Source organism: Hyperolius riggenbachi, chromosome 6 (assembly GCF_040937935.1).
Source record: "Hyperolius riggenbachi isolate aHypRig1 chromosome 6, aHypRig1.pri, whole genome shotgun sequence".
NCBI lineage: Eukaryota > Metazoa > Chordata > Amphibia > Anura > Hyperoliidae > Hyperolius > Hyperolius riggenbachi.
The window spans coordinates 109,989,021-110,013,198 of record NC_090651.1 but is presented as its reverse complement, the minus strand read 5'-3'; the positions used below and the strand labels follow the sequence as shown (position 1 = coordinate 110,013,198).

Genomic DNA, 24,178 nt, shown 5'->3' with positions numbered 1-24,178 from the left:
AAAACTTCTGTACTGCATGTGCACTATGGATGTGCTCCGGATGTATTTGAGGACACGAGTACTACCAAAGGCTACATGAGCAGTGCCAAAGACCTAGAAGAAGGGATATCTTCCACCAGGGATGGCATGGGAAAGATGGGATGGAGAGAAGACCAGGAACTCTATGGTATTCCAGAGCCTTCCCTCTACATGGTATGTATAAAATTATTATTTTTTTATTTTAGGCTTCAGATCTGCATACATGTTAGTACGCCATCGGCGAGTTGGACGCTGGGAGAGCCAAATGATGGCTCTCCCTACTGTCGCTAATCCCACCCAACCACACCCCCGGTGGCATTAAATACTATTTCCCCTCCCAGACCATCGGAGCCTCAAATTGTTCTTACGTGTTCCACGCAGCATAACATTGCTGCTATGGAGTGACTGGTTTCAGTGCCTGGTGGGAAGCGCGGTCCGCCGAAACCACCTGCTTCATCAGATTTGCCTTAAAGAGGAACTGTCGCGAAAATCTTAAAATTTAAAATAAGAAGTACAAATAAGAAGTGCATTTCTCCCAGAGTAAAATGAGCCATTAATTTCTTCTCTCCTATGTTGCCGTCACTTACAGTAGGTAGTAGAAATTTCGTATTACCAACAGGTTTTGGGCTAGTCCATCTCTTCATGGGGGATTCTCAGCATGGCCTTTATTCTTTATAAAGACAGTCCCTAAAAATGATTAATACAAAGATGCTGGCCAGCCTCCCTGCTCACTGCACACTATTTTGGCAGTTGGATAGCGCAACTTTCATTCACTAAGTGCTTTTAAAAATAAAAAAAACCCAGAGAACTCCCCCTATGAGAAGATGGGCTATTCCAAGATCTGTCGGTAGTTCTACTACTACTTACGGTAAGTAACAGCAACATAGGAGAAAAGTAATTTATGGGTCATTTTACTCACGACAGTTCCTCTTTAAGGATGTGAGTTGCAATTGACAACATATGAGCAAAACTGACATTTGTTATGCTTATGAAACTAATGAAAGTTTAATATGAATATTTTATAAGATATAATTTCAACTTGCACAAGATTATAATGCATAAGGCCAGTTTTACACTCGTTGTGTGCAATGTGGTGTGATGCCTGAGAAAGGCGGACATTACTAACAAAAGCAGGTACTGCGTTTCACTTCCTTTTTTGTCGATGAAAGAGTATAACGGTGCTTATCACATCCAATTTTGCTTACTATACCCCCTGTGTTATGATAGGGTGGTGATCTAATCACATTGCCTACAGTTTTCCTGTCAGATTTATAGGTCGATCGATAATTTCCAACATGTCCAATCTGCTCCTGATCGAGTAAAGGGATCGATTTTCAGATCAGTACTGCAAAAAAAGCAATCCCTTACTCGATTGTGAGCAGTTTGGGCATACTGATGAATATGAATATCGACCCGTCAATCTGATGGGAAAATTTCATTATGTGTTCCAGACATTAGAGAAGCATAAATCATAGTGATTGGCTTCTGCTGACGCCCCTATGATCATTCAAAAAACAGTAAAAGGAACACACATTGTCAACAGGACCAATCATTTAATCCTCTGCATATACACATACAATCTTTGTCAACCGATGATCATTTTGGGGTTGTGCAAAGTCCCCCTTTGTGAAGTTATTGTAGATCATTCAGGCCAATACAGGTATAATAAAATCGGAAAGCATTTTAGCACAATACCTGGGGAAAATTGAAAAAAAAAACCCACTTTTGTACATATTAATAGCTGCACATTTACACCAGCCAATACAAGTTTCAGCATAACGGGCTCTTTAAAAGACAAAAGAGCCTGTAGTTTTCTATTTTCTAAATAAGCAGAATATGAAGGTCAGCCAAAGGACGCAAGCACAAAAACAAAGAATACTTGTCATTTTAAATCGTTTTATATTTCTTTATCAGCTGCTACACAATTTAATGAAGTCGAATGGAGCCGTGGTAGTCAGGAGCGTACGTTAATACATTTTGTCAGCTTTCAACTGCCATTTTCATAGAAATAGTCTGAATGCTCCACTCCGGAGTCGGTATGTTGTGCAAAGCCAATTAATCATAGAAAGAAGTACAACATGAACATTGTATGCATGTCTGAAGCTGGAGTATATTAGCTGGCTGCCACATTAGCCACTCTTCCGTTCTTCCTTATAAAAAAACAAAACAAAACACAGTTCTTTTATCATGTAAATCCAAAAACATTTTTTTTTAGAATGCTGAAAGGTACAAAGTAGATCTAGTGCTATATTGCTTAACTGACTGTCTCCCCCATAATACTCCGGGCTGTATATTGTATTTGCTGGCCATGTAATTAACGAGCTAGCTGATTTATTACTTGAATTGCTCTTAACTGACATAATACAGAGAGGGAGATACCAGGATGACGGGGCCACCTGTATGCATGCACATCATTTCATATAAATGGAGGAGTGCTTAGTGATCAATGAGGCATTAACATTAAAATATCATTAACCATTAGATAAAAAGACATTAACGTTTGCCTTGAGATAAATCCGTTATTTTCCTCCTGATATCATAAATATTACTTTCAAATAGTTAAAGGGTCTGTCCTTTTAACTCAATAGCAGCTTCCGTAAAGCACTGCTTTTGACCTCAGTCGGCAGAACTCCTTGTGCTGTAAATTCATGGAATGCTTTGATGTCTCTCTGCTAGCAGAATATATAAAAACTGAAACTAGACATTCTCTGTTATTGTCTCACACTGCCCCTAGTGACAAGTGACCATAAATACACATTACGACAGTACTAATTAGAATCAAGGACATGCAACAAGTAAGAGATAAAAAATGTGCTAAAATAAATTGGCCTGAGCACTTGCAAGCCTTTCAATAAATTGGCTGCTAAAGGGTTAAAACAATGTTTTTGTTTCGGATTTAGTGGCCTGCTGGTGTTTTAAATCATCCTTAGGGCCAATTTCCATTGTCTTGCATGTGGTTTAAATAGGATTACGGACATGCATTTTTAATGAAAATTTGTTTAAACGCATTCGTTCTTATGAACATTTTGAATGTGAATTTTCACACCTCATTTGTAATCTTCATAGCAACATGACATCATTGTGACTACGAGAAACAGGAAAAAGCAAGTTAGATGGAAAACTTTGTAAAACACATGCATTGCTTCACATTGAAAATATGAATATTCACATGCGGGTCCATTGACTTGTGTTACGTGTGAAACGCATACGGAACAATACGTGGTGTGAAAAACTGCAGCAGGATGTTAAATTTTTTCCCTGAACAGAACTGCACAAAAAAAACAACAACACAATGGGCTTGATTCACTAAGTCAAATAGCATGCCTTATCAGAGCCAACACGCCGTATTAGAGTAGCATAGGGAGCACTACAAACTTATGCCTGCTAATTGGTAATGACGAAAGCTCCACTCATCCTGCCCTGAGCCCCTGTGGGTCCAATCACTTTAAAGGGCATTATCCCCGCACTTTGATTGGCCCAATAGGCTGCCTGTCACTTGACAGGAAACTTGACAGGCAGCCTATTGGGCGAATCAAAGTGCTGGGATAATGTCCGGGTCCAATCTACTTTAGGAGAAATTTTAAGATTCTGTGCCTTGGATACAAATATATGCACAAGACCTGCCCTACCTACATCTCAGAGCTCGTTCACAGGATCATACCTGCTCGCTCCCTCTGATCATCGAATGACCTTTGACTGACACCGCATGCATTTCTCACTCCCACGGGTGCCTGTTGAACTTCTCAAGAGCTGCACTCACCCTATGGAACCCCCTTCATCCACCCATCAGACTAACATCTCATTCTAACCCTTCAAATAAGCCCTCGAAATGTACCTCTTCAAGATGGCCTACATACACCTTAACTTCCTCTGCTGAACTCTTATTCTCAGCCCTACCTAGTGTTCCCCCCATCTTAGATTGTAAGCCTCTGGTAGCTTCCTTCCTTCCATAGTGTATCCCACCTGATCATGAGTGTTCCACTTTGGGCACCTCTTCCATGGACCACCTTGGACTTGACTTGCTGGATCTCTGTAACCAGCTCCCTAATCACATGACCATCTATCCTGTTCTCGGTTTGCCTTGCATAACCTTGTGCTATGTTATGTCTGCCAACCCTTGTTACCTTTGTATGTATCCCTATGTATTGTCCATAATGTGTTGGCGTTTTATAAATACAATTAATAATAATAATGTATTACAGCATTCCAGGTGGCTGGGGTTATTTTATTTCCCACATCCAGCTGAGTCACCTTCCTCCTCTCTTCATAGCGTGCCTGTGTGAGGGAGGGGTGACACAAGTTCTCTTACCTGAGGCAGCAAATAGGTCAGAATTGTCCTTACTCTAAAATACATCTAATGAAGAATGCAGACATGTCATAGTTCTTGCATGTTTCATACCCTGACAGGTGACAATGTTAAACATGTGAACAGGTCAGGTGCCTTTAAAAGGAAATTCAATTTTTTTAGAAAAATCCCAGTGAATTCAATTTTGTTCTATGCATTGTAAATATTATTTTCGCTTGCTCACTTGTTTTTATGTTCATATAAAATCTTACCATTTTACAGTGTTCCTAGCAGATATGGACTGCATGATAGTTATGTCAACATTTTCTACCAGTCAATAAATGAATGCAAGTGTGTAAAAAATAAGTAGCAAATGGTCTTGTTCTCTGCAGCCTGTGCAGCAAGGTGAGCTTTTATGGACAATGTGTACTCCAGCATTGCGATTGACGCGGTTGTAAAGAAGTGTGCTATGAGCTTTAAAGAGAAACCGTGACCAAGGATTGAACTTCATCTCAATCAGTAGCTGATACCCCCTTTTACATTAGAAATCGATTCCTTTCCACAAACGGATCATCAGGGGGCTCTGTATGGCTGATATTGTGGCGAAACCCCTCCCACAAGAAACTCTGAGGACCATGGTCCTGGCAGTTTCCTGTCTGTGAACCTTGTTGCATTGTGGGAAATAGCTGTTTACAGCTGTTTGAAACTGCAAAAAAAAGCAAGCAGCAGCTACATCACCTGCCAGCAGTAAAAATGTCACCATGTGATAAATGTCAGAATGTAAATCAGGGATTTCAAAGATTTTACAATGGGCAAACACTAACTAAATCATTTATACATAATTGTAAAAATTAAGCACTTTTTTATTACATTATTTTCACTGGAGTTCCGCTTTAAGTCAGTTCTGGAAATTTTTAGCTAGTAGCAAATTTAAATGGAAAGATAACTCATAATCAGAATCAGCTTTATTCACCAAGATTTAGTCGCCATACCCGGAATTATTTGTGGTACACATGGTGATGGCACAGTGCAAATAAAAACATATATACATGGCGATGACATAGTTCCAAATAAAACATATACATACAACAAAATATAACAAAGCAATATGTAATGTAGTGAGAAGCATGATAATAATATATGGTATAGGTGAAAGTAATGCGTATTATGGTGATTTTAAAACGAAAGTAGAAAGTAGTAAACATTTTCTATGGGTTTCCTACTTCTTTTCTCTTCATGCAACGAGGAAAGGAAGCAGAGAATACATGAGAGTAAAAAAATTATAGTCTATATTCTATTTGATGCCCTAAAATGTAATTTGCATGATCTCATCTCATCAGTTTTCTGAAAAGGTATGTATAGAATGCATTCTTTACTTCTTCCCTCTTCTTCCCCTTTCCATCTCCCCCCGTTCTTTGGGCTCTGTAAGCCAGCTAAGAAGACTTACTGCAGAACAACACATGGGGGTAGAGAAAGTTGAAACTTCTCTTTTAAAACTGAGGGCTCATTTCCACTAGCGCGGAAACCGGGCCGAATCCGAAGAGTTTCCCCGCAGATGAATTGCGCTGGCAAACTCTGCCATAGGACACAATGGCTCTCCCGCCGAATCGCTTACCTTAGCGATTAGGCCGGCATTGCCATTAATTTCCGTGCGGGAGGCTGCGAATCCCATAGCTGTGTATGGCACTGCTTATGGGATTCGTCAGCGTTCCCGCAGACCAGGAAGTGCCACCTCGCGTCTCGCAGCCGCGCGCAGCACTAGTGGAAACGGGCTCTTAAAGTTGCAATAACAGCAACTTGTGTTAGGCCTCTTTCAACCTGGAGGCTGAAGGCAGTGAATTCAGTACCTGTGAGCTGCTCCTATCCACCAGTCATGCTTTTGATACAGCTTATCACAAGCAGTGGACAGATGGCCCCTATTGAGTCACCACTAAGTGTGGCTGCAATCATGCATGCTTGGATGTAACATACTCAGCCATGGCTGACATGAGTGGTGTTACAAATGCTGCCATTCAGCTTGTGCATGTTATTTGTAGCTGCAATTTACATAGCGGGTGGACCCAGTGTCCACTATTTATTGGGCGCCTTAGGCACACAAATTTCCCTTATCCCCATATTTGTATTGAGTCCTATAGCAGTGCCCAAACTTCTGCCCGATATTTTTAATTTTTTTGCGACGGGTTGGGGACAGTTAAGGTTAGCATTAGGAAGGTGAGGTTTTTAAGTTTAGGTGTCAGGAAGGGGAGTTATTCCTGGTCTGGATACATTAAAGATAGTATGTAAGGCCTATGTTTTCTTATTATTTTTCTATTCAGATAGCCTTTAAATTGACAGTTCTAATTACCATGAGTACTACACATACAATTAATTATGTCATGAGTTTATTTTTAGCTCTGGCTTTAACCTCCTACTTCATCATTGAGAAAAAAGCAGCAGTGTTGATCGTATTTTCTTACAAAATCCATTGAAGAGGAACTGCATTCTAATTGAATTTTGTTTGGTGTCTCTAGAACCACATCACCGCCTTTGCGGAAGTCACATGATGTTGACACAGATGCCTTCTCTCTGCACTGGACCTCCTCCCTCTTCACAGTCCACTCATCCCAGCCGAGGCATATTTGAAAAGGAATGGGAAGTACAAGCTACAGTAAATGGTCTATTTAATGATTTTTACAGTTTCAACAATTTTGTCCGCATCTGAAGGTTGTTTTGTATTTATAACTTGTTTTTTCCTTACTTTTTTCAGAAAAAAACAAACATTGACAGTGTGTTAGAAATGTGCACTAGTCGGTATGTCCGATTTTTCCATGATTCTTGATCCTTAGATCTTTCTAATGACCCATGTACAGTTCCTTACCTTAGGTCACATGCACCGCTCTGGACTTTCTAACACTTAAGAAAAAAGTTTGTTTAAGCTAATACATTATGACCTATCTCCCATTTTAAATTCAGTATGTAAAAAAAAAAGACAAAAAAATTAAATAAGAAACTTATTTATGTTTTGTGCTAAATACTGTTTGCACATGGTATTTTGCTATATATTTCACTCTATGATTTATACTTTATGTTATTTCAAGACTGGTGCTTATGTTTTGAAGGGAAAATGCAAATTTTTACTGTAATAATTAATGTATCATAATTAAAAATTTATTTATTTGGACTCTTGTCTGGTGTGGATCAAAGGAAAGTTGTGAGGTTTTTTGTTTGAGGTTGTCTTGGTTTAGACTGCAACGAATCTGTGAGAAAAAAAAGAAATATAAGAAAACTTACTAAATAGGATAGTAAAATCAACGTGTCTAAATACTCAAGATAATGTCAAAATATCCAGTTTAGACAAAATAAAAAAGTATAGTACATATATTTACAATATACATGTATTAAATCAGTCACATATTGTTCCCAAATCAATAGGTGTCCATACACACATTACAATTTTTTTTTCAATTTGATGAAACGAATCCAAATTTTCGATTGATTGAAAGTACTGAGAAAGTTGTTGAAGGTATGACACACGTGTTCGAGATTGCCACAATGTCTTAAGGGATACGTCCAGGCAACCTGAAAAATAAAAATCCACTTACCTGGGGCTTCCTCCATCCCCTGGCAGCCGTCCTGTGTTCTCGCTGCAGCTCCAGTGGCTTCCAGTCTCCTCCGCTGCAGAAGACGACCTCGCCAGGTCGGCATCCGGGCCGGCTTCTTCTGTGCTCCACTGCGTGGATCACGAGGTCTGCCTGACAACACCGGGACTGTACTGTGCAAGCGCATAACTACTGCGTCTGGGCAGTACAGAGCTAATGACGTCGTCCAGACCACGTGACCTGTGCGGTGGAGTGCAGAAGAAGCCGACCCACAACTGAAAGCCGACTTGGCCAGGTCGGCTTCTGCAGTGGAGGAGACTGGGAGCCACCGGAGCTGCGGTGAGGGCACAGGACGGCTGCCAGGGGCTGGAGGAAGCCCCAGGTAAGTGAATTTTTATTTTTCAGGTTGCCTGGATGTATCCTTTAAGAAAAAGATCATAAAAGGGGAAAAAGTTGATCGGATTGAAAAACTTTTCTCTAAATATTATATATTTAAATGTTTTGATTTTTAATATGGATACTTTTTTAATACCGATTTTCTTTAATTTTCAATCCCAGTACATCTATCAATGTCTCATGCCATCATCATTCTCTGTTTAGCATTACAATAACCAATGAACATTTTTCCTGCAACCGCCTATCGATTTCTGTCTCTTGTTTTAAATAAATAAGTACAATACAGTTATATTTTGTTATTAAATCTACCTAACAATCACTTTTCCATATATATTTTTTCACATTACTTACCATACAATTTCCATCTTTTTTAATATACATATACACAAATTCTTTATTAATTCTATGTTTTTTTGTTGTTGTTTATACAAACAATATATTATTTTATATTTAGGTTGAATACAATTTAACAATCGATCACACACTAGAATTCTATGTAAAGTTGGTTTGAATTTTCCAACATGTCCAATCTCACAAAAATTCAAGAAAAATAGGAAATGTGATCATTGAATGAAAGAAAAAGAAAAAAATACCTTTAAGCCTTTCTGTACAAACAATTGTTCATCCAATTGTGGTAAAATTGAATAGAAAATTTGTAATGAATGTCCACTTTTAGGCATTAATGATTTTACTTTTCTAAATAATAATAATAATAATCTAAACATTTATATAGCGCTTTTCTCCTGTTGGACTCAAAGCGCTCAAGAGCTGCTGCCACTGGGACGCGCTTAGGAGGCCACCCTGCAGTGTTAGGAAGTCTTGCCTTGAACTCCTTACTGAATAGGTACTTGACCTAGCCAGGATTCAAACCCTGGTCTCCCATGTCAAAGGCAGAGCCCTTAACCAGTACTCTATTCAGCCACTATAATAGACATGAGGAGGAAATCCTGTCCTGAATTCTCTTTTTTCCTAATACTTCCTCATAGCAGTCAGCACATCTGTGATCTGCACATTGGTCTGATCAGTGCTCACTAAATATCATGTCAAAGAAAGCTTTTATAAAAGAACAAAATATTAGCATTGGTGTACAATAAACACGGTATACAAAGTCTTGTGGAGAAAGTGCGTGTGAAAAGGCATCCACAGCATTCCTATACATCTTCAGAGGAGAAAAATCATCATTTTCATTGCATTATTGATCAGGCTTAGGAATGGTTGAAATTTGAAAACAAATTCTAAATGAATTCCAAATTTCACAGAATTCAAGTTTTAAGTGCATTGTGAGATCACAAAATTGTAAGTTATTGCAAATATATTTTTTCACTAACCATAAGATGAATTACTGTAAATATGTTTACAATAGATTACTATTTTGCTTAGAATGTTATTTTTTTGAAAATAATTTTCACATTTATATCAGACATTTTAGGCTATTAATGTGAAAAATGTTTGTGCATCAAAAGAACATCATTTTGCGTAATGTTCAGAATTTACTTTCAACCTGAAATGGCGAAACTCTGATGCAAAAGTCAGAATTCGGAATTCTGTGAAATCTGTGCACTCACCTCTAACCCGAGCGTAATGTTGGACTTATTTTATACAGTTATAAGTATAAATATCCTTTAAACTGCAGATTTTGAATATCAAAGGGATACTTTTTTTTAAAGCAAACTGATAATGAATAGAACATTAGTAGCAAAGAAAGGAGTCTCATATTTTTATTTTCAAGTAAATAGTTTTTTATAACATTGCATCATACTGTCACAGTAATAGTTTTAAAACCTCACTCTATCTTTTAAGCTATAAAACAAAGCAGAAATAATGACCCTTTGAACTGCCCTGTACTAAACCCTTATTTCAAGCTGCCTTTCACAGTTTCTTGGCTGTGCTTCAGAAAACCACACTGTATTGGACCGAGTGGGTTTAATGGCTCAGAGAAGCTCTTTTGCATAGATAACTGATTTTGTTTTACTCTAATTGTACTGTAAAATAATATGAGGCGTTTTTCTTTGCTACTAATGACATTTCTTAGCCGTACTACACATACAATACATTATCTCATAAGTTTATAATCGCTTCTGGTTTGCTTTAAGGTAGATGCACTGAAAAAGAAGTGAAGTGAGGTTACTTCAAACAAGTGATGTGTAAGGAATTATGAATACATATACACTATATTCCCTCATATGACTGGATAGTGGGCATTAGCACATCTTCAGGTTATTGCTAAAAACATACAGAGTTCATCGTGTTCTTTAGTAATTCATCCACCAATGTACCCAAACAACACATTATTATTATTGTTGTACATTTTGACAGCATTCTACATGGAACATCAAACAATTCATGCCACTGCCCATGCTTCCAAAGAGCTTACAATCTAATGCCCCTCTCAAATTCTAAGGACTTGCTTTTTGTTGTTCTTGGGAAGAAGCCATTTGACAACCAGTATGTTTTTGAGACATAGGAGGACACCAGTGCACTTGGAAGAAGTCAACACAAATACACCATGGAGATGGTGTGCCAGCTGGAATTCAGGCCCGGGACTTAAGTTTCACAAGGAAAGAGTGCAAAGTATTTAGTGACCATGTAGAAACTGTAGAAGGTTTATTTAAAAGTAAAAAAGTGACTTTAATGACTAACTGTCAACTTTAATTTCCTTCTTTTTTTTTTACATTTTTCACTGTTTACAAATTAAAAGACTGATAGTTTTTATTATCTTTATAATGTTTGTGTTAAAAGTTTTCTTGTATATATAACATACATGATGTTGCCATTTTGCATACTTACTAATGCATTATAAAGAAAAAAGACACATAGAGCCCAATTGTAGTATGTATTGTATAGGGTAATTGAAAACAAGTAAACAATAATACTCACAAACCAGGGTCACCGCATAGGCAACCACTGTAAATGTAGGTGGGAAGATTAAGACCTGTCCCCACTTAGAATTAAAATGTCGTTCTCTGTAGATCAGAAAAAAAGGGTATATCACCCCTCCACCAGGGGTGGACACAGGTATCGCAAAAGGAGAACAGAGGTGCCAACAGGATAAAAATATGCTAAAATCTTTCAAATTGCTGGGGAGGCAGTGGTGGACTTACCTCCCTGAAGCAGACATGAAACTGTCAATTTTCAAAAAATTAAATGTATTCACATACTCCAAAATACAAAGCAGCGCGTTTCGCAGGTATATTCCTGCTTCCTCCGGGAGGAGTATACAACAGTGCAGTCTCAGGATAACACTAGGCGCCTCTGTGTAGACAGAGGCGCCTAACGTTATCCTGAGATTATACTGTTGTATACTCCTCCCTGTTATTGACTGAGGAAGCAGGAATGTACCTGCGAAACTCGTAGACAGAGGCGCCTAGCGTTATCCCAGTCAGGGGATCCTCCCTCATCTACATTCAGTGACGTTCTCTCCCTTCTGTGGGATAGATACACCCCACTTCTTCACACTATAGAAGTGGAGGGGGATAAGCCAGGACCCCCACTTTCTTTAGAGGGCTGAGACCCTTATTCAAGGGAATTCACAAAGGACTACCCACGATAGTGGTGTCCGTTTTTTTATCAATGTTGTTGTTTTAATAATAAAGTTTATTATCTTTTTATATGTACCTATAGGGCTTGTCTTTGAGACTAGAGTGTTTGATTCTTATTCCCTGGTATGCCTCCTTTTCGGTTAGTGTTTGTTAATTAGTACACTTAAGCTTGGTACACACATCCAGTCTTGATTGGCCAATTTTACAACTTTGATGTAGTATGAGGGTTTACCTACACAATCTGTACATAGAATTCAAAGTATTTTGGCCCTCATACTACACGGAGGTGGTAACATCGGTCAGTCTATGTAGCAAAGGGAAATGGTGCACAGGACTAGTGACTCATCCTGGCTGAGTTCTGCTTTCCCACTGAATAAGAATTCCAGTACATCCAGTAAGATACAGTGGTAGCAAACTTACAGATACAAAATGCTTATTCAAAAAAAACACTTTTAAAAAGGAAGACAGGCAGAAAAATCCACATCGGGAGGAGAGGAGTACAGACAGTGCAGAGGTTGACTGCTGCTTCAGCTAAATAGATGCAGCACTTCATCAGGACCAAAAAATTGGTACATTTGGTCAGTGATTTGCCAAAATTGGATGTGTGTATGCAGCTTTACTTCAAGGCATTAGACTTAGCAATAGCGCTTGCTTGTCAGTCTCCAGGGTATATATCTCAAACAAAAGAAAATGTTCTTAAGTTATTTTTACTGAAAGATACTCTGACTATGTACTTATTATTATATGCTTAGGTTACATTGCTCAAGTTTACTTTAGAACCTTTTTAAATATAGTTTCATAGACATGTTTTCAAGAGGAAAGAACAGCTGCTTTTGCTTGTAGGAAACCTTTACATTAATACTGTGCATAACATTACATGAGCTCCATTGGCCAAGCTGTTGAAATTGCTAAGGTATAAACTATATATGCTGTCAATTCCACACGAAGCAAAAGAATACAAAAAAGCCAAAGAAACATATTATACTACAGATAACAGTGTAAAAAACAAGTTACAATGTGTGTTGATTTCTGCTTGCACAATTTGTTTGGATCTTTCTTTGCTGCTTATACACGGTTAAATTAATTCTACATGGACAAAATGATCCCCTAAAGTTGGCTTAAACTCCCAAAACTAAAGCTTTTTCTACCCCTCTGCCAAAGTACTGTGTCGTCATAGTAACAGCTGATGCATTACTGCTATCTGAACCAAATGTGGGGCTTTTGAATGCCCAGTATTCAGGCGCATAAAAGTCAAACAGGTTATTCCCGATAGATGTGTCATTTCGGCAGAGGAGGTGGGGGAGCACAGGGAGGAGGCTGGGCAGAGAGGTAGACAGTTTCTTCTGGCCGGTAATGTTTAAATTTGCCGATTATAAGAGCAGTACAAGCTTGTAGAGTTGGCATTTACATTTTAGTTTAGCAGGAGAGAGGATTATATTTTAGAACAGAAGAAAAATCAGCAATACAAGTACTGTTCATTGCATTATTGATCAGCACCTCATTTTAAATTATGTCGGCACACTTAAGTTGAAGGACATTAACACTTTCAATAAGAAAGAAAGTTATAAACAATCACAGACCTGAGACAGGAGGAAAGGGGTACCCCACCCAAAAAAAAGTTTACAGTCCAAGATTTGGGTGAACAAGTGATGCAATAAACGGAGGAGATAGCAGTAGCTTTTAAGTTAAAGTTGGGTGGCAACTGCAAGTTGCTGTTTAATACATGATTAATACCGATAAGACAATAGTTATGCAGTTTTGACCAGATTTGGAACGTATATTTGAAAAAGTCGCAAGCTAATTTAGGCGCAACGTTAAATAACAATATTATTAGCAATATTGGTAAATAATTTAAGCGCAATATAAAATAACAAAAACGATAACAAAAACAGTAAATAACGATTTAATTGCGGTATTACATTATTGGTAAATTTACTGATAATGTTGAACCTTATTATAACCTAAACTCTACCCTACTCACACAGAACCCTCCACTGGTGGTGCTTAACACTAAGACCCCCTGGTGGTGCTTAACCCTAAGACCCCCTGGTGATGCCTAATCCTAAAACCCCCCTGTTGGTGCCTAATCCTAACACCCCCCTGTTGGTGCCTAACCTTAAGACCCCCCTGGTGGTGTCTAACCTTAGCACCCCACGATCCTCGCTAACAATAATATGATAAATTTTAATTTAATTGCAGCCGTCCGCTAAATAGCGTAACGGCTTTCTATATTATGATAACAATTGTGCCCATATATAGCAATAAATAACAATTTCGCCCACATATACCGATAAATAACAATTGTGCTAATCCTACCTAATGATATTCAAATATCCCTGCATCCTGTCCCTGTGACAGTGCTTTTGCGTTACTGCACATGTCCTGCACTGACAGCCTTTGGGTCAGGACGCAGGACAGGCCGGTGTAATATCAGATAGTGCCGTCCGGAAGCAGCCTTCCTCATTGAGTATCAGGCATGCTTAGTGGGGACATCAATATTATTTGTCTGAAATATCTCAGTTTCTGCACCTCCTACACTCCCCAAATTTTCAGGGTAGGTAGGGGACCCTCCGATCTACCTCTGCTTCAAATTGCAGCCCCCCCCCCCCCCGAGCCCGGCTGCTTCCTGTGATTGATTACAGCAAACTTATCTTGGGAATCAGCGTGGCTCAGGGGCTGCAATTTGGCACAGTGGGAGTTTGGGGGGTCCCCTCCCTACCCTGAAAATTTGGGGAGTGTAGGTGGTGTGGCTGCGGAGATATTTGGGACGTTTAGAGCAGCGCAGGAATTAAAAGGGACACAGGATCCTACTGCGCATGCGGGGTGGCACAACGTGCAGGGCGGCACTATCTGTCATTACACCAGCCAGGCGGGTGTGCGTACGCACGCGTCGGGCCAGTGCACGCGCGGTGGTGAAAGACCTAAAGCCCGCTTTTAAATGGGCTTAGGTCACTAGTATATCTATAAATACCAATTGTGCCCACATATATCGATAAATAACAATTGCTCCCACATATATCGATAAATAACAATTGCTCCCACATATATCGATAAATAACAATTTTTTATCCGCAACTTTTTCAACTGCTTCTGATTTTGAGGGTGAAGCATGACAACATATTTGGCCCTTATTCAGTTCACTTTTTCTCCTAAGATTTTCCTAAGTGATATACTGTATTTCTTATTTATTAATAAAATGGCGTCAATTCACCAGAGGTTACCAACCTATTTATCTCTTGGGAGGTAATTTACCTCCTGTGATATCTCCAAATAGCAATTCTCCAGAAGTATAGGGGAAAATATCGACAGAGAGAAATGCAAGAGATAAATGTGAGATAAGTATGAGATAAATAAGTGATAGTTAGTAGTTAGTTTTTCTCCAAATCACAATTCACCAGGGAAGAAAGGGGGTGTGGCCATTTGTTATTTTTTCATCTCTTTATCCCCTGAATGAACCTGGAGATATCGTGGTTTTCACACAGCAGCTGCTGCTGTGGAAGATGGAGCCTTTTGAGCTTACTCTGTTAGGCCTGGTGCACACCAAAACCCGCTAGCAGATCTGCAAAATGCTAGCAGATTTTGAAACGGTTTTTCTTATTTTTCTGTATTGTTTCAGTTAGCATTTTGTGGTTTTGTGAAGCGTTTTTGGTGTAGTAGATTTCATGTATTGTTACAGTAAAGCTGTTACTGAACAGCTACTGTAACAAAAACCGCCTGGCAAACCGCTCTAAAGTGCCATTTTTCAGAACGGTTTGCGTTTTTCCTATACTTAACATTGAGGCAGAAACGCCTCCGCAATCCAAAATCTGCAGCAGCCCGGGAGTATGCGTTTCTGCAAAACACCTCCCGCTCTGGTGTGCACCAGCCCATTTAAATACATTGCCCAAGCGTATCTGCAGCCGCAAGCGGATCACAAAACGCAGCCGAACCGCTCTGGTGTGCACTAGGCCTTAGAGCTTGCTTCTATTATGAGGAGACAAAGGCGCAGGAGGAGGGTCTGTTTAATCGCCCCTCGTATTTTCGTGAGAGAACAGTTCTTGATAATTTTACTGAGACAGAGGTGGTGAAGAAGTTCAGACTCACTCGTGATATGATTTATGATATGATCCGGCAGTAAAAGGTGGGAATACTCTGGTTACGTAGTGGTAAAACTCCGCCTCCTACCCACAATGCTTCACTTTCAAGCTTACAGAGAGGAAAAGTATCCCATGTAAATCATTAATACTGATTACCTAACTCTCTGCTTTCTCACACTTTCCTCATGCATATCTCTCCATTATCCCCTGCTATCGAACACTTTTCTCTCTGTCCTCTCACACTGGTGAATTGACTCCAGAGTGTTAAAATACCTCATGAGATAAACTTTCTACCTTTTTTCTCTTAGTAAATCCTCTCTGGTGAATTGACGCCAATGTCTTTTAATCCACCAGCAAGCAAGAAAATACTCAAAATAATGTCGTTAGTACTTTTTAACCTACTTTTTGTTTATTTTCAATGGCAGAGTGCTGAAAGCTGTTTTATACAGAAGATGACAATTTACCTCCTACAAGGAAACTTAGGAAATAAAGTTAATTGAATAAGGCCCAATGAGGAAAGTTAGCAGCCATTGAGAAGGTGTTTGGGATGTATTTATGGGTGACGCAAGATATATAGGTAGAACATGATTTAAATTTAAGATATAATGGGTCTGTTGAGAGGCCTGTGTGTAAACATGTGGTCATGGATTTACTATTTGCCAGCCACTGCTATTGCCTGATATGCCCCAGGAGATGACTGCAGTGATTGCCAGATACTTTTGCTTTATAACCATGTATTTTATATGGAACATACTTCTTTACACAGCGCTGCAGTCTGTAATCATTTTAGCAAAGTGAAAAATTTCAAGGCTTAATTTTACTGTTATAATTAACATGTCTTCTGTCATTTCCTGCCATTTTTCTTCTTTTAAAAAGTATTTCATCATTATTATTTTTTAAATTATACTTCTTTTTTTAAAAAAAGGAAAGAATGTTTGTGATTTTTTTTTTAAATAAAGATATTTGTTGTAAATCTTTTATTGTTAAGTCATTTCTTACAGTGCATACGTGGAAGAGAATGATAAGTAAAGAATTATTAAATATTAAAGGGAGCTTGAAGTGAGAGGTATATGGGGGCTGCCGTATTTATATCCTTTAAAACAATACCAGTTGCTTAGCAGCCCTGCTGATCTGGTTGGCTGCAGTAGTGTCTGAAAAAACACCAGAAACAAAAATGCAGCTAAGCTTGTCAGATTTGACAATAATGTCAGAAACCCCTGCCCTGATCTGCTTCATGCTTGTTCAGGGTCTATGGCTATAAGTATTAGAGGCAAATGATTAGCAGGACAGCCAGGCAACTGGTATTGTGTAAAAGGAGATAAATATGACAGCCTCCATATCCCTCTCACTCCAGTTGCACTACAGAGCCATAAATAAGTTGGAAATGTGAAAGTCGTAATTAGGGGCACTGCACAAGGGCACACATACGCAAGAATTAGCTTTCAGGGATCATAAAGGATTCTAGATCCTTATTTTTTTTTGCACTGTAAAGTATTACAATCACTGGTAATATGCAAGTGTGCAAGTACTCTGTAAGGGCCAGTGCACACCAAAAACCTCTAGCAGATTTACAAAATGCTAGAGGTTTTTGAAGCAAATTTTTAGAGTGATTCTAGGCATGTATAGAGAGCTTTTCTAAACATGCCTAGTGTTTTTTGGAGTGGTTTTTTTTGTAACAGATTTCATATATTGTTACAGTAAAGCTGTTACTAAACAGCTTCTGTAACAAAAACACTTGGAAAACCGCTCTGATCTAGCGGTTTTCAGAGTGGTTTTCCACTTTCCTATACATTGAGGCAGAAAGGCCTCAGAAATCTAAAAAATGCTGCAGCCCCCGAGTTTGCGTTTGTGGACAAAACAAACCGCTCTGGTGTGCACCAGCCCATTGAAATACATTACCCAAGCGGTTTTCCAACCGTTAGCCTTTTTAAAAACGCTCACGAACCGCTCTGGTGTGCACCAGCCCTAACATTACTGTGCAAAAACTCCAATTCTTTTCATTTGAAAGAGAAAGAGATAATTGATGCGCTTTTCTGGGAAGCCTAATTATTGTCCATATATTTTTATTCATTCTTAATTTCTATGCCACCATTGGAATTTGAGGACCCCTGCACATTGCTGTGGTCCAGTCCTATTCCCTAACAAATTCTGAATCTGGTGGGAAGGCTACATTTCAGTGCTGGGGAGTGATGAGTGGTGAGTGCTGAGCAAAGCGCTGATTACTTGAATTAACTGTCGTCAGTTGTCTTATATTGCTGTTTATTTAACATCTAAAATCCCATCTATATGGTACAATTTTCCATCAGATCAAGCAGTGATTTAATAAGAAATTGCATCGTGTTCGTGTGTAGATGTCTAATTTGTTTCCAATCGCTTTTGCATTGCTAAGTACCCAAAATCAATGGGAATCCGATCGGACTGGTTGGAAATTATCTACTAGATCTGTCGATCTGACTGAAAATTGTACCGTGTAGATGGGACTTAAGACAGATATCAGCAGGTATCATTTTTTAAACGCATATTTTTCCAAGCTGTTTTTGCAAACTTAAGTTGCAGCTGTGATCAATCAGGGGGGAGGGGTTAGCTATAGCAGGTGTTATTTAGTCAGTTTCAGGTAGTAAAACTATAAAGTGCATGGTAACCAATGGACTAGAGTTCATTCTGATCGACAAAGGCTATGACGATGGACTAGAGTTCATTCTGATCGAGAAAGGCTATGACGTGGGCATAACGGAGACATGGATAAGTGAAAGCCATGATTGGACAACAAATTTAGAGGGATACAATGTGCTTAGGAATAATAGAGTAAGGAGAAAAAGTGGAGGAGTTTGTCTCTTTGTAAAAAGTTATTTTGCAGCTACTATGAACAATGAACTGGATGAAGATGTAGAGTCCGTTTGGGAAAATATTCACAGTGGCAATAACTTTTGCCAATTGCTTATTGGTGTGTGCTACAGGCCACCACATATTCATGATACTGCAGAATTGAAAAATCTGCAAGTAAAAGTGATGTCATAGTTTTCGGTAACTTCAACTATCCAGACATTGATTGGGATATTGAAGCTACACACTCTGGTAAAAGAGGCAGATTTCTGGCAACACTACAGGACAGTTTTTTGACTCAAATGGTAACTGAACCAACTAGAGGGAATGCACTACTGGATTTGGTCATTTCAAATAGATCAGATAATGTATCAAATGTGCAGGTCAAATAACACTTGGGGAATAGTGATCACAACATAATAACGTTTGATGTGGTGGGAGATAGATTGTGGAGATGTGGACCATCTAACACTATGAATTTTAGAAAAGCAAAGATCAGCCAACTCAGGCATGTACCAAATTCGGTGGACTGGGATAACATACTACAAGGGAAGGACACTGAAGGGAAACTGCAAACTTTTCTAATTATCTTCAGTGAACATTGTAGTCAAAATATTCTAAATGGAAACAAAACGTCTAGAAATAAAAACAAGGCCTGTGTGGATGAATAGAAAAATTAGAAAGATAGGTGAATTGTATCAGACTCCTATAGGAAGAAGTAGGGAACTCAATGGTGGACGACCAAAGTAATCTGAAATATGGAATTTATTTCTGAGCATCACATTAGGGGAAAGACATTGCAGTTTTAGAGCAAAAATTAATTAGAGAGATGGAAGATCTCACCAGTAAAGGTTGGATAAATTGGGCTTATTTAGTCTGAAGAAAAGACGCCTTAGAGAAGATTTAATTAACATGTAAAAATACTTCAGAGGGCAATATAAAAGCTTGGCAGATATGCTTTTTGCCCCCAGGCTTGTGCAAGGGACTAGAGGACATGATCTGCGCATGGAGAAAAAACATTTTAGCCATTTATTTAGGAAAGGGTTCTTTATAGTAAGAGTGATTAAAATGTAAAATGAAGTTATGGAAAATAACTAGTTATGGAAAATTCTGTATCTGCATTTAGATGCTTTCTTTGCGATGAAAGATATCCAACGTTATAATTACCAGGTAATTTCCGGCGGTGTTGATCCAGGGATTTTATTTGATTGCCATTTGGAGTTGGGAAGTATATTTTTCTTCCCTTTTGGGGCTAATTGGATGATACCTTGTAAGGGTTTTTCGCCTTCCTCTGGATCAGCAGCGATATGTGATGGTGCAGGCTATTGTTGCACCATGCCTGGTTGAACTCAAAGAACATATGTCTTTTTTCAACCTAAATAATTATGTAGCTATGTAAATATTCCTAAACCGATAGGAAACCAGTGAAAAGGTTAGCCTATGAGGCCACAGATGTGGAATGATGATGGTGAGAATAAACGGGTATTTACCATGGTATTCGTGACAGGAAGTAGAGGTGAAAATCTAATCAACAGAGAAACAGAGTGGATTGTTAAAATAGTCAAGCTGAGAAAGTACATGACCCATTCCAATAGGTAAACAACATATGCCTGAACTTCCCACACCATTCCTGATTAAAATCACCCAGCTATTAATCAAACCATTCACCAGCCCCTGACTAAGCTTAGGTGATTGTAATCAGGAATGGTGTGGGATGTTTAGGAGCATTGTGTACCTAGTGGAATGCGTCATCTGTGAGGGCATACAGCGACCTTAATGTGTATCTTCTAATCAAAAGGTATTTCAGTAAGAATATTACTTAAAGCAAGGCTTAACCTTTGCAAAGTACACTTTTTACGCTCCTATATTCTTGTTTGGTACAAAGAACAATTTTCTAGTATAGTTATGTAATTGTAAGTCTTTTGTAAACCTTAACCGGACTGACATAGTTGGAATCTACTTCTGGACGGTGGCTGTGCAGCTCTGACAGGAAATAGATTCCAACTATTCGCCGCGCACTCACGCTGTCCTCGCCATTTGCGCTGCGGTTCTGTCGCTGCACCCACTTGCTCTGCTGTCTCAGTGACAGCAGAACTTCTGCTTCTGCTGCTTCTTTGTAGTGGGCAGCACGGTGGCGTAGTGGTTAGCTCTCTCGCCTTGCAGCGCTGAGTCCCTGGTTCGAATCCCGGCCAGGGTACTATCTGCAAAGAGTTTGTATGTTCTCTCCGTGTCTGCGTGGGTTTCCTCCGGGCACTCCGGTTTCCTCCCACATTCCAAAAACATACGGATAAGTTAATTGGCTCCCACTAAAATTGGCCTTAGACTACAGTACTTCCACTACATAAAAATAGACATATGGCAATGGTAGGGATTAGATTGTGAGCTCCTTTGAGGGACAGTTAGTGACAAGATATATATATATATATATATACACTGTACAGCGCTGTGTAATATGTCAGCGCTATATAAATACTAAATAATAATAATTTCTATTAAGAGCCAGTTCCATTGGCTCCTGGCCCCGTGATTACTGTGAGTCAATCATAGTAATCACAGGGCAGAACAGGGAACGGACAACTCTGGTCCTTCAAGGGCTCGAGCCATCCGGTCCCGAAAGACGTGCAGCAAATTCACTCTATCGTGCGGACTATTTATTTATTGATTTGGGTTTTGTTCTATTTTTCCTACATATTTTGGACTTAATAGATTTTAGAAGTATTTAGACACTTATAAATATGCCGTTTACAATAAAATATTTTATTCCTGTACTAGCAAAAGCTGACATGTAATACAATTTTCACACTGGGGAGGTGCACTGCGCCCTCTGGAAAAAAACAGTATGGTAATGCAACAGCCAGGAAAGTCACATCGCATGTTATGTCTGCAGTGCAACACATACAGTAAAGTGAAGCATACAGAACATAGGAGTAGGAGGTATACAACATATGCTTTACTGCTACTGTTAACATGCACAATAAGAACTAGAAACAAGCTACTATTTGCTATAAATAGTTACTGAAAAGGATGATGGGCTGTTTCACTTTGTCTCTTTGCTCAGAAGCTTATCAGCTACTTGATGCATTGCCACATAGTCTTCCTGATTACCTTTTAATTACTAATTGCAGGTGGTAATTGTGAGCTGTTTAATAGGTCACTTTTTGAAGAATTCGGCATGGTTGTGAACAGAGAAAATAATGCACTTCTGTCCGCTTTTAAGCAACGTGTATCAACCGGTAACATTGATGTGCTGATAAAAAGTGGACAGAAGCGCACTAAGGGCTTGTTTCCACTTCCACGCATTATTACGGGGGCTTGTGATCCCATTCATTACACTGGATGGGATTGTGGGCGCAATCGCCCCAAAATGCAGGCAACCGTGCCTTGTGATTCAAAAGTGAATCGCAATCTCGTTTCCATAAGCATGCATGGAAGCATGCTATATGGAAACCAGGCCTAAGGGCTCATTTCCATATGTGGGCTTTCAGCTGTGCATGTGGAAACACGATCGCAGGGACATCAGAGAGTGCATAGCCTGCACTCTCTGTTGTTTCCACTCACGTGCTGCTATTCACAGCTGAACCACAGTGCATGGTTGCTTGCATTATGGGGCATTTAGGCCTGCAATCCCATTCAGTATAATGAATTGGATCGCAAGCTCCTCCCCCGGGAGTGAAGTGCATCGGCTCTGCATTACTTCAGGAGAAATGAGCCCTATGTGTGAATAAGGTCTAGGGGTGTTTTACACTATATGCGATTTGCTGCATTTTGTGATCCCTTTACAATCGTTTGTGAATTGCAAAACACATGTACATCTGCAAGATAATAAAAATCATAGCAACCTTCTTACACTACATCGATCTGATTGCTATCCCGTTTTGCCTGATCAGAAAAATCAGTTCTGCAGCATTTTTTGAGTGTTTGTGCTTGTATTCCTAGAATCCAGTGAAAATCACACAATGCAATCGCAGACAAATTGCAGAAAATCCCATTGCAATTTGCAGTATAAAACAGCCATTAGAGTTTTCTGAATGAATTTTACATAGTACACCTATTGCAAAAACAATTCTCAGCTGTATTTTATGCTGGAGGGTCTTGTGATTTTTACACAAATGACATTACTTTGGAACATATGTAAGTGGGATAATGGTATGTGCAATAAAGAGTAGGCAAACACAATTTTATTGAGTGTTATGTCAGTCCTAATTCTGCTTTATCCTCCCTGGCGGTATGATTAGTTTCGGATTTTAGGATTTTATTTCCGGATTTCAGCACGTTTCAGACTCTAAAATCAGGAAAAAAAATCATGCTGCCAGAAAGCCAGCACAGCTTTAGCACTCATTCACCTCCCTGGGCTCTAGCGCTGAAATTTTCCTTTTGCTCTCCGGGTGACCCTGTAACTCTGTAGTGAGATCACTAACAGCGATCTCACCAGAGTGATTCAGAGCCTTGTAGGACAGCAAGGAGAATGGTTACTGACTTTTGGATACCCCCGGAGGTGAGTAAAAATGCCTGCTGTGCACTATACTCTGCATTGAGCTCCCAGTGGCTAGCCTGAGCATAGCTCGTGCTTACCGCCAGGGAGGTTAAGTTAAGAAATTCTTACTGCTAGAAAACTTTCTAGTTAAACTAATGGGTTAAGCTAAAAAAAAAGGAAACATTTACTGGTCAAAGTTCATATTTTAATATTTAACCACTTCACCACTGAGGGGTTTTACCCCCTGACCACCAGAGCAATTTTCACCTTTCAGCGCTCCTTCCATTCATTCGTCTATAACTTTATCATTACTTATCGCAATGAAATGAACTATATCTTGTTTTTTCCGCCACCAATTAGGCTTTCTTTAGGTGGGACATTATGCCAAGAATTATTTTTTTCTAAATGTGTTTTAATGGGAAAATAGGAAAAATGTGGGGGAAAAAAAAATTATTTTTCAGTTTTCGGCCATTATAGTTTTTAAATAATGCATGCTACTGTAATTAAAACCCATGAAATTTATGTGCCCTTTTGTCCCGGTTATAAAACCGTTTAAATTATGTCCCTATCACAATGTTTGGCGCCAATATTTCATTTGGAAATAAAGGTGCATTTTTTTCAGTTTTGCGTCCATCCCTAATTACAAGCCCATAGTTTATAAAGTAACAGTGTTATACCCTCTTGACTTAAATATTTAAAAAGTTCAGTCCCTAAGGTAACTAATTATGTATTTTTTTTAATTGTAAATTTTTGAATTTTTTTTTAATTACAAAAAAAAAAAAAATGGGGAGTGTGGGAGGTAATGAGTTAATTTTTTGTGTAAAAGTCATTTATTTGTATGTGAAAAATGTGTAGGGTGTAGTTTACTATTTGGCCACAAGATGGCCACAGTAACTTTTTGCTTTATTGCGACCTCCAAGCCTCCTTCCGGAAGCTTGGAGGAAGAATAAGGAGGCTGGACACGTGAGTTTCTTCTCACAATGATCGCG

The 24,178-nt window shown here is 39.0% G+C and overlaps 2 protein-coding genes across 2 annotated transcripts in view; one reads left to right on the top strand and one right to left on the bottom strand.

Annotated features, from left to right (window-relative positions):
* PLPPR5 (phospholipid phosphatase related 5) overlaps positions 1-7,708 on the top strand; it is a 415,845-nt gene extending 408,137 nt beyond the window's left edge. Inside the window, exon 6 of the mRNA XM_068239767.1 lies at positions 6,814-7,708. Coding sequence (XP_068095868.1) covers positions 6,814-6,846 — 33 coding nt within the window. The 3' untranslated portion in view covers positions 6,847-7,708. The remainder of the gene's footprint in view (positions 1-6,813) is intronic.
* Positions 7,338-24,178, bottom strand: part of LOC137521038 (uncharacterized) — a 131,586-nt gene continuing 114,745 nt past the window's right edge. Inside the window, exon 6 of the mRNA XM_068239766.1 lies at positions 7,338-7,539. Within this exon, the coding sequence (XP_068095867.1) occupies positions 7,524-7,539 (16 nt within the window). The 3' untranslated portion in view covers positions 7,338-7,523. The remainder of the gene's footprint in view (positions 7,540-24,178) is intronic.